The following is a 16486-nucleotide window of genomic DNA, read 5'->3' on the forward strand; positions in this document are numbered from 1 at the left end:
TCTTTTTGGCTAAGAAGTATAATCCGCTTAGCTTATGAGACTGCTGGCCAACAGCCTCCTGAAAGAATTACAGCTCATTCCACTAGAGCGGTAGCTTCCACATGGGCTTTTAGGAATGAGGCTTCTGTTGAACAGATTTGTTAGGCGGTGACTTGGTCTTCGCTTCATACTTTTTCTAAATTCTACATATTTGATACTTTTGCTTCTTCGGAGGCTATTTTTGGGAGAAAGGTCTTACAGGCAGTGGTGCCTTCCGTTTAAGCGCCTGCCTTGTCCCTCCCTTCATCCGTGTCCTATAGCTTTGGTATTGGTATCCCACAAGTAATGGATGAATCCATGGGCTGGATACACCTTACAAGAGAAAACAAAATTTATGCTTACCTGATAAATTTATTTCTCTTGTGGTGTATCCAGTCCACGGCCCGCCCTGTCATTTTAAGGCAGGTGTTTTTTATTTTTAAACTACAGTCACCACTGCACCCTATAGTTTCTCCTTTCTCTTGCTTGTCTTCGGTCGAATGACTGGGAGTGGCAGTTAGGGGAGGAGCTATATAGACAGCTCTGCTGTGGGTGTCCTCTTGCAGCTTCCTGTTACGAAGGAGAATATCCCACAAGTAATGGATGAATCCGGGACTGGATACACCACAAGAGAAATAAATTTATCAGGTAAGCATAAATTTTGTTTTTTTCAATTCTGTGATATACATTCTAGAGTTATAAAAGTAGCCCTTACTTTATTAGAAAAGCCACTGGAAAGCTTTCATACAGATATTCTGCATTTCAGCATATTGACACACTGTAACATATTGACTTATTAAGAAGTGCCTGTTTGTGCCCATGCATCATATTATCCATACTCTTCCTCCCTACAGCTGTCTTCACTGGTGTCGGGATATCTCCTTGCGGAAGAGTAACCTTGAGAGCTGGGGCTTTAGTATTGTTGGTGGCTATGAAGAAGCTAAAGGTCACCAGCCATTCTTCATTAAAACTATAGTGCCAGCCACCCCAGCATTCTTCGATGGAAGATTAAAGTAAGTGGAACACTTTGGCATACGGGAAGGGGTTTTGTTTGTCTCTGTATTACTAACATAAACATGGCTAAAGGGGGGATGGTAAAAAAATAAAGTATGTTTTTTAGTTCATTATTTTGTTCTGTGAAAGTGAAGCCTTAAAGGGACGGAAAAGTCAAATGAAAATGTCATGATTCAGATAGAGCATGCAATTTTAAATTAATTTTAAACAACTTTCTAATTTACTTCTGTTATGTAATGTGCTTTGTTCCTTTGGTATCCTTTGTTAAAATCATACTTAGGTAGGCTCAGGGGCAGCAATGAACAACTGTGAGTTAGCTGCTGATTGTTAGATGTAAATATATGCCTCTTGTCATCATCGGCTTACCCAATGTGTTCAGCTAGCTCCCAGTAGTTCATTGCTTCTCCTTCAACAAAGGATACCAAAAGAATAGAAGCAAATTGGAAAGATGTTTACAACTGTATACTCTAATGATGAAAGAAAAAATGTGTTTCATGTCCTTTTAAACAAATAAAATAAAATGTAGTTAAGGAGCACTAGTATACTAAAAAAAGGATAAAGAAAGTAGAATTCTCAAAATTTAAATGGACATTAAAGGGACATGGAACCCAAATTTTTTTTCTTTCACGATTCATACAGAGCATGTGAGTTATAACAACTTTCTAATTTACTTCTGTTAGCTAATTTGTTTTGCTCTCTTGGTATCCTTTGCTGAAAAGGATACCTAGGTATCCTTTTATAGAAATGGTTATACACCATTAGTCTAAATTTATTACACACTGGAAATAATAGAGCACCAAAAGAAAAGAGGATCGTGGGATTCTGGACTTAGTGTGTTCTTGCTGTTGAGATTTTAAAAAAAAATGTAATGCAAAAAAAAAAATGTAATGCAAAATACATATGATATATTAAAGGGTCGTTATAGAGATGACCTGCTCTCAGGTTTCCTGTGGTACTTTAATTAATTAACTAAATCTAACAAATTAGAGCTCGTCATTGTGTCACTATAATGCTTTTTAGCCTTTTGGGTTGATACTTGCAATCATGTTTCATATTTTCTTCATCTGTTTCTCTCCTCAGATGTGGAGATGAAATTGTTGCAGTCAATGGAGTTTCTGCAATGGGTATGAGCAATGCAGAGCTGATACCCATGTTAAAAGAACAGAAGAACAGAGTGACACTGACCGTGGTTTCGTGGCCTGGGAGTACTGTGTGATGCTGCTTAAGTGTTCAATAAAGAGGCCTAATATTCTGCATTTTATCATCTCTGAGCCATTTGGGAAATATGAGGCCTTCCGTGTCCTGCTGTCTGTTTTCCTTGATGTTTTCAATAGAAGATTACTGTTAGCCTTAAGGAGTAGAGAGAGACTTTTAATAGACTGTGATTCCCCCCCCCCCCCCCCATTTAAGATACTTTTTTTTTTAGAAAAATGTAAAATGTTTGGTGAATCAGGAGATGTAAATGCAAGAGAGAAACTTTACAAGGAAGAGATGATCATTACAATACTAGAGTAGACTTAATGATTCTGTGCTTCATGACAAGGGTAGTTAAATGTGTGCTATACTCTTATCTAGTCTGTCTATGAATCTGACTATGAAATGGTTTCTGCCTTTTTGACATACCAGCAATCTAAGGGCTGTTAAACTCCATTCTGCTGTACATTTAAGACTATGTGTTTAAGGAGGGGTTAATATTGCAAATCTAGAAATACTTCATTAATCTCCAACTCCATTTTCCCATCTGAATTGTTTGATCATCCAATCTGGAATACAGTATATTGCTGGCAGTGGTGTAAAGGTTGTTTTTTTTTCAATCAAATTGTAACAATGAAGAACTTTTTCTGATTTCCTGCTAGTACTGCAGGTTAAAGGGTCATTAAAGCATTTTATTTGTTGTATCTAGAATAGGGCATTAAAATATATTTTCTTTAAAATGATAGTAATTGTCCACAAATCATCACACGTGGCATATACTTTTTGTCCACCATGATATATTTTTCAAATGTGATTTGTGGGCCTTCACTATTATAAAAGAGAGGCATTTTTTTATTTTACATGTTTCTATACAAGTGAGTTTCTAACCAACGGACCAAAACTGCACAGACAATGCACTTTCTTTTCTTTTCAAAATAATCATATAGCATATTTATATAGTGGTCTTATATATGCTTTATGGATTATTATTTTTTATCATTCTTTTTTTTAGAATTTAATGTCCCTTTAATATACTTTAGTGTCTCTAGTTTGTATAATTTAAATACAAACCTGCTGATTTGCATGAATGATAGTTTTAGCTTTTTTCCCCGTTTTAAAACATTTTAATCTTTAATGTTATTAGTGCTGGGTTATATATTTTAATTTAGTTGAATCTATTTCACACTATAGAATGTAGATAATTGCCTGATACTTTAGTGAGAAAGTGTAATTGTTTTACATAGGCTCCTCTACCCTGAAATTACAGCAGATAACAATGAGAATTGTTATGACTCAAGCTTGCAGATTTATGTGTATTAATGCAATTATTGCCTTATCCTCTAACATCCTGTAGTCTAATGATCTCGCCTTAGGTTAAATTAAGAGTCACACAGCCTTATTATTTCAAATGATTATTGCTCAGAATGTTGCCTTATCTGCTGCCCCCACACTGCTTAATGAAAGGTTCTATGAATCACATTGTTTTCCCTAAATTATTTTAAAAGACCCGGTTATACCAAATGTACTGGGTACTTTTAATAATGTAGATATGTGTAAAATGTCTTCTCACAAGGTTATCTGACATTGAATAAGTTATATTTTATTATTGTGTTTGCTACATGAAAAAAATAATTTCTTTGGGACACTTGCAAATACTTTTCTGTGTAATTTACAAATGATCAGGATTGTCACAAAGTTGTAATCCTTTCTGTCTGGACAGCTTGTTTGTAATATTGCACTATTTCTGCTATATGTAAATGGTCCTGATTCACAAATCCATCTCAGGAAGTTTTGTCATGAGATCAAGAAGTGATTTTTGTAAATGTGTGAAATAAAGTTTGCTTATAAAAAAACAACAACTTATTTCAGCTTATGAGCAGTTATTATTGTCCTCAAAGTATGAGATAAACATGACATTTAATGCCTTGACTTCTCTGCTTTAACTGGATCTGCGGGGGTGTATAGGTGTTTATAATATAATTTTTCCTAAAAGATTTACCAGAATGTATTTTATTGATGTTAAACAGATGACAAACCCATATACTGCGTTCATTAAAAGCAAACTGGAAAATAGCTATATTGTGTGTGTCAGGTGAAAGTAAAACCAGTGTGTGTGTGTGTGTGTGTATATATATATATATATATATATATATATATATATATCAGGGACGTGCAGTCATAGGAGGCAGGGGAGGCACTGCTTCCCCTGCCATATGGGGCCAAAGTTTGGTTAAATTAATTTTAATTAAGAAAAAAAATGTAAAAAAAAAATAAAAAAAAAATCACCATTTTTTTCCACCCATGTAATGCTATGGAGAGGCATAATACAGGACTGCATCTCTCCATAGCAAAACATGGTTACATTTCTTCAATAGCAGCAGCGCCACCCACTGGTGGTAACTTAAAACTACCTGAAGCAAAAATAATGACCAATAGGAGGCATCCCTTATGATGCCTCTTAGGGAGAGAGCCAATCAGAGAAGTAAAAACTCATTTGGCATTATTAGTTATACAGGATGCAGGGCTGGCCCTGTCTGATGTTCACTGACTTCCTGTTACTGTGATCCAGTCTGGGACCCTCCCACTAGCACAGGCTTCACTAGAAACAAGAGGGGTGAATAAGGACTGCAGGAAGAAGTGCACAGTAAGGGATAAGGTTTATAGCTTTCCTCAATCTATTAAATGATGTGTTAATATTAATGCTTTTAATGTGATCTGTAAGCTTTCTACTTATTAGAAATGTTGACTGTTGTGATTGTGAGGAGTGCTGGTAATGATTATAGCTTCCCACATTTTGCTGGCAGTTTATTTTAACTTTTTATTGTGAATATTTTGTTTTTAATGTGATCTGGTAATTTGCTTGTAGTTAACATTGACTGCAGAGCATGCTTTATTACTACAGCTCTCAGTAAGTATTGTGTTGTCACTAGCTGGTGCCCTTGTGCAAAAAAAGGAAATGCTAGTGCCTTTTTCTTTCATGTAATTAGCAAGAGTCCATGAGCTAGTGACGTATGGGATATACATTCCTACCAGGAGGGGCAAAGTTTCCCAAACCTCAAAATGCCTATAAATACACCCCTCACCACACCCACAATTCAGTTTTACAAACTTTGCCTCCGATGGAGGTGGTGAAGTAAGTTTGTGCTAGATTCTACGTTGATATGCGCTCCGCAGCAAGTTGGAGCCCGGTTTTCCTCTCAGCGTGCAGTGAATGTCAGAGGGATGTGAGGAGTATTGCCTATTTGAATGCAGTGATCTCCTTCTAAGGGGTCTATTTCATAGGTTCTCTGTTATCGGTCGTAGAGATTCATCTCTTACCTCCCTTTTCAGATCGACGATATACTCTTATATATACCATTACCTCTGCTGATTCTCGTTTCAGTACTGGTTTGGCTATCTACTATATGTAGATGAGTGTCCTGGGGTAAGTAAGTCTTATTTTCTGTGACACTCCTAGCTATGGTTGGGCACTTTGTTTATAAAGTTCTAAATATATGTATTCAAACATTTATTTGCCTTGACTCAGAATGTTCAACTTTCCTTATTTTCAGACAGTCAGTTTCATATTTGGGATAATGCATTTTAACATTTTTCTTACCTTAAAATTTGACTTTTTCCCTGTGGGCTGTTAGGCTCGCGGGGGCTGAAAATGCTTCCTTTATTGCGTCATTCTTGGCGCGGACTTTTTTGGCGCAAAAATTCTATTTCCGTTTCCGGCGTCATACGTGTCGCCGGAAGTTGCGTCATTTTTTGACGTTATTTTGCGCCAAAAATGTCAGCGTTCCGGATGTGGCGTCATTTTTGGCGCCAAAAAGCATTTTGGCGCGAAAAAATATGGGCGTCACTTTTGTCTCCACATTATTTAAGTCTCATTTTTTATTGCTTCTGGTTGCTAGAAGCTTGTTCTTTGGCATTTTTTCCCATTCCTGAAACTGTCATTTAAGGAATTTGATCAATTTTGCTTTATATATATGTTGTTTTTTCTCTTACATATTGCAAGATGTCTCACGTTGCATCTGAGTCAGAAGATACTACAGGAAAATCGCTGTCAAGTGCTGAATCTACCAAAGCTAAGTGTATCTGCTGTAAACTTTTGGTAGCTATTTCTCCAGCTGTTGTTTGTATTGATTGTCATGACAAACTTGTTAAAGCAGATAATATTTCCTTTAGTAAAGTACCATTGCCTGTTGCAGTTCCTTCAACATCTAAGGTGCAGAATGTTCCTGATAATATAAGAGATTTTGTTTCTGAATCCATAAAGAAGGCTATGTCTGTTATTTCTCCTTCTAGTAAACGTAAAAAATCTTTTAAAACTTCTCTCCCTACAGATGAATTTTTAACTGAACATCATCATTCTGATTCTGATGATTCCTCTGGTTCAGAGGATTCTGTCTCAGAGGTTGATGCTGATAAATCTTCATATTTATTTAAAATGGAATTTATTCGTTCTTTACTTAAAGAAGTCCTAATTGCTTTAGAAATAGAGGATTCTAGTCCTCTTGATACTAAATCTAAACGTTTAAATAAGGTTTTTAAATCTCCTGTAGTTATTCCAGAAGTTTTTCCTGTCCCTGATGCTATTTCTGCAGTAATTTCCAAAGAATGGGATAATTTGGGTAATTCATTTACTCCTTCTAAACGTTTTAAGCAATTATATCCTGTGCCGTCTGACAGACTGGAATTTTGGGACAAGATCCCTAAAGTTGATGGGGCTATTTCTACCCTTGCTAAACGTACTACTATTCCTACGTCAGATGGTACTTCGTTTAAGGATCCTCTAGATAGGAAAATTGAGTCCTTTCTAAGAAAAGCTTATCTGTGTTCAGGTAATCTTCTTAGACCTGCTATATCTTTGGCTGATGTTGCTGCAGCTTCAACTTTTTGGTTGGAAACTTTAGCGCAACAAGTAACACATCGTGATTCTCATGATATTATTATTCTTCTTCAACATGCTAATAATTTTATCTGTGATGCCATTTTTGATATTATCAGAGTTGATGTCAGGTTTATGTCTCTAGCTATTTTAGCTAGAAGAGCTTTATGGCTTAAAACTTGGAATGCTGATATGGCTTCTAAATCAACTTTACTTTCCATTTCTTTCCAGGGTAACAAATGATTTGGTTCTCAGTTGGATTCCATTATTTCAACTGTTACTGGTGGGAAAGGAACTTTTTTACCACAGGATAAAAAATCTAAAGGTAAAAACAGGGCTAATAATCGTTTTCGTTCCTTTCGTTTCAACAAAGAACAAAAGCCTGATCCTTCATCCTCAGGAGCAGTTTCAGTTTGGAGACCATCTCCAGTTTGGAATAAATCCAAGCCAGCTAGAAAGGCAAAGCCTGCTTCTAAGTCCACATGAAGGTGCGGCCCTCATTCCAGCTCAGCTGGTAGGGGGCAGGTTACGTTTTTTCAAGGAAATTTGGATCAATTCTGTTCACAATCTTTGGATTCAGAGCATTGTTTCAGAAGGGTACAGAATTGGTTTCAAGTTGAGACCTCCTGCAAAGAGATTTTTTCTTTCCCGTGTCCCAGTAAATCCAGTAAAAGCTCAAGCATTTCTGAAATGTGTTTCAGATCTAGAGTTGACTGGAGTAATTATGCCAGTTCCAGTTACGGAACAGGGGATGGGGTTTTATTCAAATCTCTTCATTGTACCAAAGAAGGAGAATTCTTTCAGACCAGTTCTGGATCTAAAAATATTGAATCGTTATGTAAGGATACCAACGTTCAAGATGGTAACTGTAAGGACTATCTTACCTTTTGTTCAGCAAGGGAATTATATGTCCACAATAGATTTACAGGATGCATATCTGCATATTCCGATTCATCCAGATCATTATCAGTTTCTGAGATTCTCGTTTCTGGACAAGCATTACCAATTTGTGGCTCTGCCGTTTGGCCTAGCTACAGCTCCAAGAATTTTTACAAAGGTTCTCGGTGCCCTGCTGTCTGTAATCAGAGAACAGGGTATTGTGGTATTTCCTTATTTGGACGATATCTTGGTACTTGCTCAGTCTTTACATTTAGCAGAATCTCATACGAATCGACTTGTGTTGTTTCTTCAAGATCATGGTTGGAGGATCAATTTACCAAAAAGTTCTTTGATTCCTCAGACAAGGGTAACCTTTCTGGGTTTCCAGATGGATTCAGTGTCCATGACTCTGTCTTTAACAGACAAGAGACGTCTAAAGTTGATTACAGCTTGTCGAAACCTTCAGTCACAATCATTCCCTTCGGTAGCCTTATGCATGGAAATTCTAGGTCTTATGACTGCTGCATCGGACGCGATCCCCTTTGCTCGTTTTCAAATGCGACCTCTTCAGCTCTGTATGCTGAAGCAATGGTGCAAGGATTACACGAAGATATCTCAATTAATATCTTTAAAACCGATTGTTCGACACTCTCTAACATGGTGGACAGATCACCATCGTTTAATTCAGGGGGCTTCTTTTGTGCTTCCGATCTGGACTGTAATTTCAACAGATGCAAGTCTCACAGGTTGGGGAGCTGTGTGGGGATCTCTGACGGCACAAGGAGTTTGGGAATCTCAGGAGGTGAGATTACCGATCAATATTTTGGAACTCCGTGCAATTTTCAGAGCTCTTCAGTTTTGGCCTCTTCTGAAGAGAGAATCGTTCATTTGTTTTCAGACAGACAATGTCACAACTGTGGCATACATCAATCATCAAGGAGGGACTCACAGTCCTCTGGCTATGAAAGAAGTATCTCGAATTTTGGTTTGGGCGGAATCCAGCTCCTGTCTAATCTCTGCGGTTCATATCCCAGGTGTAGACAATTGGGAAGCGGATTATCTCAGTCGCCAAACGTTGCATCCGGGCGAATGGTCTCTTCACCCAGAGGTATTTCTTCAGATTGTTCAAATGTGGGAACTTCCAGAAATAGATCTGATGGCGTCCCATCTAAACAAGAAACTTCCCAGGTATCTGTCCAGATCCCGGGATCCTCAGGCGGAGGCAGTGGATGCATTATCACTTCCTTGGAAGTATCATCCTGCCTATATCTTTCCGCCTCTAGTTCTTCTTCCAAGAGTAATCTCCAAGATTCTGAAGGAATGCTCGTTTGTTCTGCTGGTAGCTCCGGCATGGCCTCACAGGTTTTGGTATGCGGATCTTGTCCGGATGGCCTCTTGCCAACCGTGGACTCTTCCGTTAAGACCAGACCTTCTGTCACAAGGTCCTTTTTTCCATCAGGATCTGAAATCCTTAAATTTAAAGGTATGGAGATTGAACGCTTGATTCTTGGTCAAAGAGGTTTCTCTGACTCTGTGATTAATACTATGTTACAGGCTCGTAAATCTGTATCTCGAGAGATATATTATAGAGTCTGGAAGACTTATATTTCTTGGTGTCTTTCTCATCATTTTTCCTGGCATTCTTTTAGAATACCGAGAATTTTACAGTTCCTTCAGGATGGTTTAGATAAAGGTTTGTCCGCAAGTTCTTTGAAAGGACAAATCTCTGCTCTTTCTGTTCTTTTTCACAGAAAGATTGCTATTCTTCCTGATATTCATTGTTTTGTACAAGCTTTGGTTCGTATAAAACCTGTCATTCAGTCAATTTCTCCTCCTTGGAGTTTGAATTTGGTTCTGGGAGCTCTTCAAGCTCCTCCGTTTGAACCTATGCATTCATTGGACATTAAATTACTTTCTTGGAAAGTTTTGTTCCTTTTGGCCATCTCTTCTGCCAGAAGAGTTTCTGAATTATCTGCTCTTTCTTGTGAGTCTCCTTTTCTGATTTTTCATCAGGATAAGGCGGTGTTGCGAACTTCTTTTGAATTTTTACCTAAAGTTGTGAATTCCAACAACATTAGTAGAGAAATTGTGGTTCCTTCATTATGTCCTAATCCTAAGAATTCTAAGGAGAAATCGTTGCATTCTTTGGATGTTGTTAGAGCTTTGAAATATTATGTTGAAGCTACGAAATCTTTTCGTAAGACTTCTAGTCTATTTGTTATCTTTTCCGGTTCTAGAAAAGGCCAGAAAGCTTCTGCCATTTCTTTGGCATCTTGGTTGAAATCTTTAATTCATCTTGCCTATGTTGAGTCGGGTAAAACTCCGCCTCAGAGAATTAAAGCTCATTCTACTAGGTCAGTTTCTACTTCCTGGGCGTTTAGGAATTAAGCTTCGGTTGACCAGATCTGCAAAGCAGCGACTTGGTCCTCTTTGCATACTTTTACTAAATTCTACCATTTTGATGTATTTTCTTCTTCTGAAGCAGTTTTTGGTAGAAAAGTACTTCAGGCAGCGGTTTCAGTTTGAATCTTCTGCTTATGTTTTTCGTTAAACTTTATTTTGGGTGTGGATTATTTTCAGCAGGAATTGGCTGTCTTTATTTTATCCCTCCCTCTCTAGTGACTCTTGTGTGGAAAGATCCACTTCTTGGGTAGTCATTATCCCATACGTCACTAGCTCATGGACTCTTGCTAATTACATGAAAGAAAACATAATTTATGTAAGAACTTACCTGATAAATTCATTTCTTTCATATTAGCAAGAGTCCATGAGGCCCGCCCTTTTTTGTGGTGGTTATGATTTTTGTATAAAGCACAATTATTCCAATTCCTTATTTTATATGCTTTCGCACTTTTTTATCACCCCACTTCTTGGCTGTTCGTTAAACTGAATTGTGGGTGTGGTGAGGGGTGTATTTATAGGCATTTTGAGGTTTGGGAAACTTTGCCCCTCCTGGTAGGAATGTATATCCCATACGTCACTAGCTCATGGACTCTTGCTAATATGAAAGAAATGAATTTATCAGGTAAGTTCTTACATAAATTATGTTTTTATGCAGGAAACTTTTCTGGTCTGTATAATAAATGATGCTTTATTACTACAGCTCTCAGTAAGTATTGTGTTGTCACTAGCTGGTGTCCTTGTGCAAAAAAAGGAAATGCTAGTGCCTTTTTTATGCAGGAACCTCTCCTGGTCTGTATAATAAATGATGCTTTATTACTACACCTCTCAGTAAGTATTGTGTTGTCACTAGCCCTTGTGCAAAAAAGCAAATGCTAGTGCCTTTTTTATGCAGGAACCTCTTCTGGTCTGTATAATAAACAATGTACTTTCCCTCCTGTAAAACAGTCAGTGCTGAGTACACTCCTATGTCACCCAAGATATAAGGTGAGATCTACTGGGTCCAGACACTTCTGAGTATCTTAGTTATGTGCACTGAAAACTAAAGAGACCAAAACTGTGCTGATTTTGTTTCTATGTATGTGGATTAGATAAACTGATTTTCTGTCATTCTAGTTGTTTTCCTTCAATAAATACACTTTTTTTACTGCAGTTTCCCATGCTTTTGGGTTTTCCTGTTTATAACACCTCCATTTTTATTGTCTTTCTGTAATATGTATGTTAGGACTGTACATGGATGTCAACAGTTTTCTGGAAATGTAGATGATGTCAGCAGTATGCTAGGGCTATACATTGATGTTAGAAAAAATAAATATACAGGTGGCCCTCGGTTTACAACGGTTCAATTTGCAACGTTTCAGAATAACAACCTTTTTTTTCGTCATGTGACTGCTATTGAAAAGCATTGAGAAGCAGTGCATTGATTAAAATAGCCAGTAGGTGGAGCTGTCCGCTTGTGTTGCAGCAAAGATATGCAAGCCAAACATGCTGAAATTAATCAGTTTAACCAGACCCAAGCTATCGAGCAGCTTGCAAAGGAACAAGGTCTTCCTGTCTATAAATCAGTCCAGATTGGAATGCATAGAAAGAACTGTTTGCAGAAAAATGCAAGTAAAGTCTGTGTTGTGTGATTATTTTATTAGGTTTATAATGCTGTTTAGCAAATGTTTTTGTTCATTTAACTTAGTTTAATTATATATTCTGTGCTGTGTGATTATTTTATTAGGTTTATAATGCTGTTTAGCATTTAAAGTCTTCATTTCAAAGCTTTAAAAATAATGTACAGTATTAGGTGTTACTTATGCCAATTTTGAGAGGGACCTGGAACCTAACTCCCTCAATTCCCATTGACTTACATTATAAACTGGGTTTCAATTTACAACGGTTTTGATTTACAACCATTCCTTCTGGAACCTAACCCCAGCGTAAACTGAGGGCTACCTGTATATGTTTTTTTTCCATTAAAATTCTGTTTTTATAGCCTTATTTCTATAATTTCTTAGGTGTTTTGCTTCACTTGTATTTTAACTATTAGATATAGAATTTCATAGTGGGCAGGGTTTTAGTACTTGGGCCACGGAATTGTACTTGCCCCCTGGTTCCAAAATTGCCAGTCATCCCCTGCATTTTTTATGCATTAGTTGCATTAGGGAGTTTCTGGTTTTAATATGTGGTCAGATTGTTTGGAAGGCTTGTTTGTGTGCTTGCAAGTATTTCATCCTGCCTGGGTCAGAATTCAGTTTACACCAAAATCGCTATTATTTAAAAAGATAGATAACGCCTTTATTACCCATTCCCCAGCTTTGCACAATTAACATTGTTATATTAATATACTTTATAACTGTTTAATCTCTAAATTTCTGACTGTTTAAGCCACTACAGACAGCCTCTTATCACATGTTTTTTTATTAGCTGCTAATTTATGTGCGTCATATAGATAACATTGTGCTCTCTCCCGTGGAGTTGTGCAGGACACAGCACTAACTGGCTAAAATGCAAGTCAATAAATAATAAATAAATAAATAGCCCTGAGATAAGGGGACTGTCTGCAGAGGCTTAAATACAAGATATTATATACTATTCTAATTGTCATTGTGTAACCGTCTAATTTAATCGTAAATTTAAGTTACCTCTATTAGGTTCATATATGTACTTCTCAGGCCTATCATTGCCACTGCCTCACTAGCCTCTGAGCTCACTGCACGTCACTGATATATATATATATATATATATATATATAGTTTCTAATAATATCTTTAAAAAAAATCAAATTTGAAATATGCATGCGTTCAATTCAATTTTAAATAGAAGAATTTTGTAATATATTTCCATTTGCAAAAATGTTTCTAGTAAAAGTAACATTAAAAGTTATACAGGTACAAATTCCAAAATCCAAACAAATTCTGAAATCCAAACTTTTTAAATCATTTTTTTAAATAAAATGATAAAAAATTACCTTCTTTTTTTTTACCTGTGAGTGACTATCTTCCCTGCCTGTGTCTTTAGTTTGATTTTTGTAATTTAAAATGAAAAAAATAGTCTATATTTATTTAAAACACAAAATATTACCTTTCTGATAACTGTACTATCTTTCTGATTCTACTATGTATATAAAAGTAATAAAAACTATAGAAATTACCTTTTAAATTACATGTATAAACTGTATTTTCCATCTAAAGGGGAGGAGAGTCCACTGCTTCATTCATCACTTGTGGGAAATAAGAACTTGGCCACCAGGAGGAGGCAAAGACACCCCAGCCAAAGGCTTAAATACCTCCCCCACTTCCCTCATCCCCCAGTCATTCTTTGCCTTTCATCACAGGAGGTTGGCAGAGAAGTGTCGGAAGATTTGGAGTAGTCTCTTATGGATGGTAGTACTCTTCCCAATAGGACTGGAGTTTTAAGTAGTCCTGTCAGCCTCTCAGTGAGAGCATGGGTGAAAGTTAGAGTCCGGAGATGCAGGGGGAGTTCTTCTGCGAAACCATCCCGACTCATATTAACAGCTCCTTAAGCAATCAGCGTTGACGAGTTTCGCTGCTTGCTTTTATTCTCTCAATGTCAGGAGCGACACTACTAACCTGTCACACTTGAAGGTCTGTGTTCCTGTTCCACAGCGTTGATTCTGGTAAGATTGTTTTATATATATATATATATATATATATATATGTGTGTGTGTGGTAACGCAAGAAGACAGGGTCACAGTGTGACTCCTTTTACCTGTATAGAATCTAGGGTAATACCCTCAGAAGGGGGCTATGGAACAGGGGGGATTTTAATATACATAATGTTTGTGTTTTTTGCTACACTTGTGTGAGATGTGGCTCTGTCAGTGTGAAACAGTTAGAGAGAGATTGAGGCGGGCTTTTTTGCCGCGTCTCTCGCTCAGTGCAGGGGCGGTCCTGCATGGCACTCCATGTGACCGGGTGTGGCCTCAGTAACATCCTCTTTCTCAACCTGTGTTCGGAGGAGAAGAAAGCTATTTCTTGTAATTCGGGTCATAGGAGGTGGAGAGTGCCCCGGCCATTGGGATATAAAGGTGCCATTTAATCAATAATCAAGTCCGTAATAAAGGCGCAAGCTGTGGAGGACTCTGATATGTTGGAGGATACTCCTTTATATAAACCTACTAACTGTATATACTGTGAGGAGGTTCCGGTGTAACCGCCGTTACAGCTCTGTTCCACATGTTATGACAATATTACTACTTCCAAAAAGAATAAAGTATTTATTACGACTGAGCCATCCACCTCTGAGCGTTCCCTACAAGCATCTCTGATTACACGAGCAGTTCCCCAGGGCACTACTAACCCTCCCGTGGGTGGGAGGGGCTCTTTGGCCTCAGTTGCAGACAGCGGTTTCTGCAGCCATAAATGCGATGCCTCGTCCTACTAAGCGCAAGCGGAAGGTACGGCACTGCTATCCGTCTCAGGGGGTCTTCGACTCTGCTGGGTATCTCTGACAGATTATCTGCTGAGGAGGACAATTCCGACTTATCGGAGGATGTCGCTTCTGGGTCGGAATCGGCTACTTCTAGGCCTCCGTCCGCGGAGGAACCAGATTTCAAATTTAAGATGTAGCATTTGCGTTTCCTGCTGAAGGAAGTGCTTGCTACGCTGGAGGATCCAGAACCGAAGCTCCCAGAGGAACCTTCGATCCCTAAACTGGATAGGGTTTACGAGGACAGGGTAATGCCCCAGGCCTTCCCGGTTCCTATAAAAATGGCGAACATTATTAAGAATGAATGGGAGAAACTGGGTTGGCCTTTTTCTCCCTCGTCTTCTTTTAAGAAGCTTTTCCCCATTCCGGAGGCGCAGCTTGAACTGTGGGGAACCATCCCTAAGGTCGATGGTGCTGTCTCCACGCTCGCTAAGAGAACAATGACCATTTTGCTTGAGGATAGCTACTCTCTTTTAAGGAACCCATGGATAAAAAGGAGTCCATGTTGCGGAAGATTTTCCAACTGATGGGGTTCATTTTCCAACCGGCGGTGGCAGTCGTTGCGGTGGCTGGTGGGGCTGCCTACTGGTGTGACGCACTATCAGCAGTGGTCGAGGTGGAGACCCCCTCGATGAGATTCTGGATCGAATCAAAGCCTTAAGGGTAGCGCATTCGTTCATTTGTGATGCTAACATGCAGATTATTCGCCTGAATGCTAAGACATCAGGGTTTTCTGTTTTAGCTCGCAGGGCTCTGTGGCTAAAATCGTGGTCTGCTGACATGTCTAAGTCTCGCTTGCTTTCCCTACCTTTCAAGGGGAAGGTTTTGTTTGGCCCAGGCCTGGATACTATCATATCTACAGTCACGGGTAGCAAGGGTGCCTTCTTACCTCAGGATAAGAAAGCCAAACCTAAGGGATCTACTTTTTGTCCCTTTCGTGCAGACAAGTCTAAGTGCCGGCAGCCTTCAGCAAAATCTGAGCAATCCAAGGGATCTTAGAAGCCAGCAAACTCTTGGAAAAGTCCAAGCAGACCAAGAAGCCAGCCGAGTCAAAGTCGGCATGAAGGGGCGGCCCCCTGACCCATCCTTGGACCAGGTATGGGGCAGACTATCTCTTTTGCAGGGGCCTGGAGGGGAGAAGTTACAGGTCGTCGTCCAGGGGTACAGGATAGGTTTCAAATCGTATCCGCCCAGAGGCAGGTTCCTCCTATCGAACATCTCTTCAAGACCAGGAAAGAGAGACGCCTTCCTGGAGTGTGTGAGGGATCTCTCAAGGTAATCATCCCAGTTCCTCCGGCAGAAAGGGGTCTTGGGGTATTATTCAAACCTTTTCATGGTCCCAAAGAAGGAGGGCACGGTTCATCCAATTCTGGACCTAAAAGCCCTAAATAAGTTTTTGTCAGTCCCATCGTTCAAGATGGAGACGATCATGTCAATTTTGCCCCTGGTTCAAGAGGGGCAATTCATGACGACTATAGACCTGAAGGATGCTTACCTTCATGTTCCAATCTACAAGGATTACTTCAAATTACTAAGGTTCGCCTTCCTGGACCAGCACTTCCAGTTTGTGGCCATTTAGTTTGGTCTGGCGACGGCCCAAAGAGTCTTTACAAAGGTTCTGGGAGCTATTCTCGCAGTAGCGAGAGCCAGAGGGATTGCAGTGGCTATGTA

The 16486-nt window shown here is 38.8% G+C and overlaps 1 protein-coding gene across 1 annotated transcript; it reads left to right on the forward strand.

Moving 5' to 3' along the window:
• Nucleotides 1-872: 872 nt before the first annotated feature.
• Nucleotides 873-4089, forward strand: LOC128644329 (ligand of Numb protein X 2-like; the record flags this gene model as incomplete). Its single annotated transcript, XM_053696988.1, has 2 exons — nucleotides 873-1031; nucleotides 2113-4089. Coding segments are annotated over 2 exons (295 nt in total), but the record flags the coding sequence as incomplete, so codon positions are not given.
• Nucleotides 4090-16486: the final 12397 nt, after the last annotated feature.

This window comes from Bombina bombina, unplaced genomic scaffold, assembly GCF_027579735.1.
Source record: "Bombina bombina isolate aBomBom1 unplaced genomic scaffold, aBomBom1.pri scaffold_1334, whole genome shotgun sequence".
Classification (NCBI taxonomy): domain Eukaryota; kingdom Metazoa; phylum Chordata; class Amphibia; order Anura; family Bombinatoridae; genus Bombina; species Bombina bombina.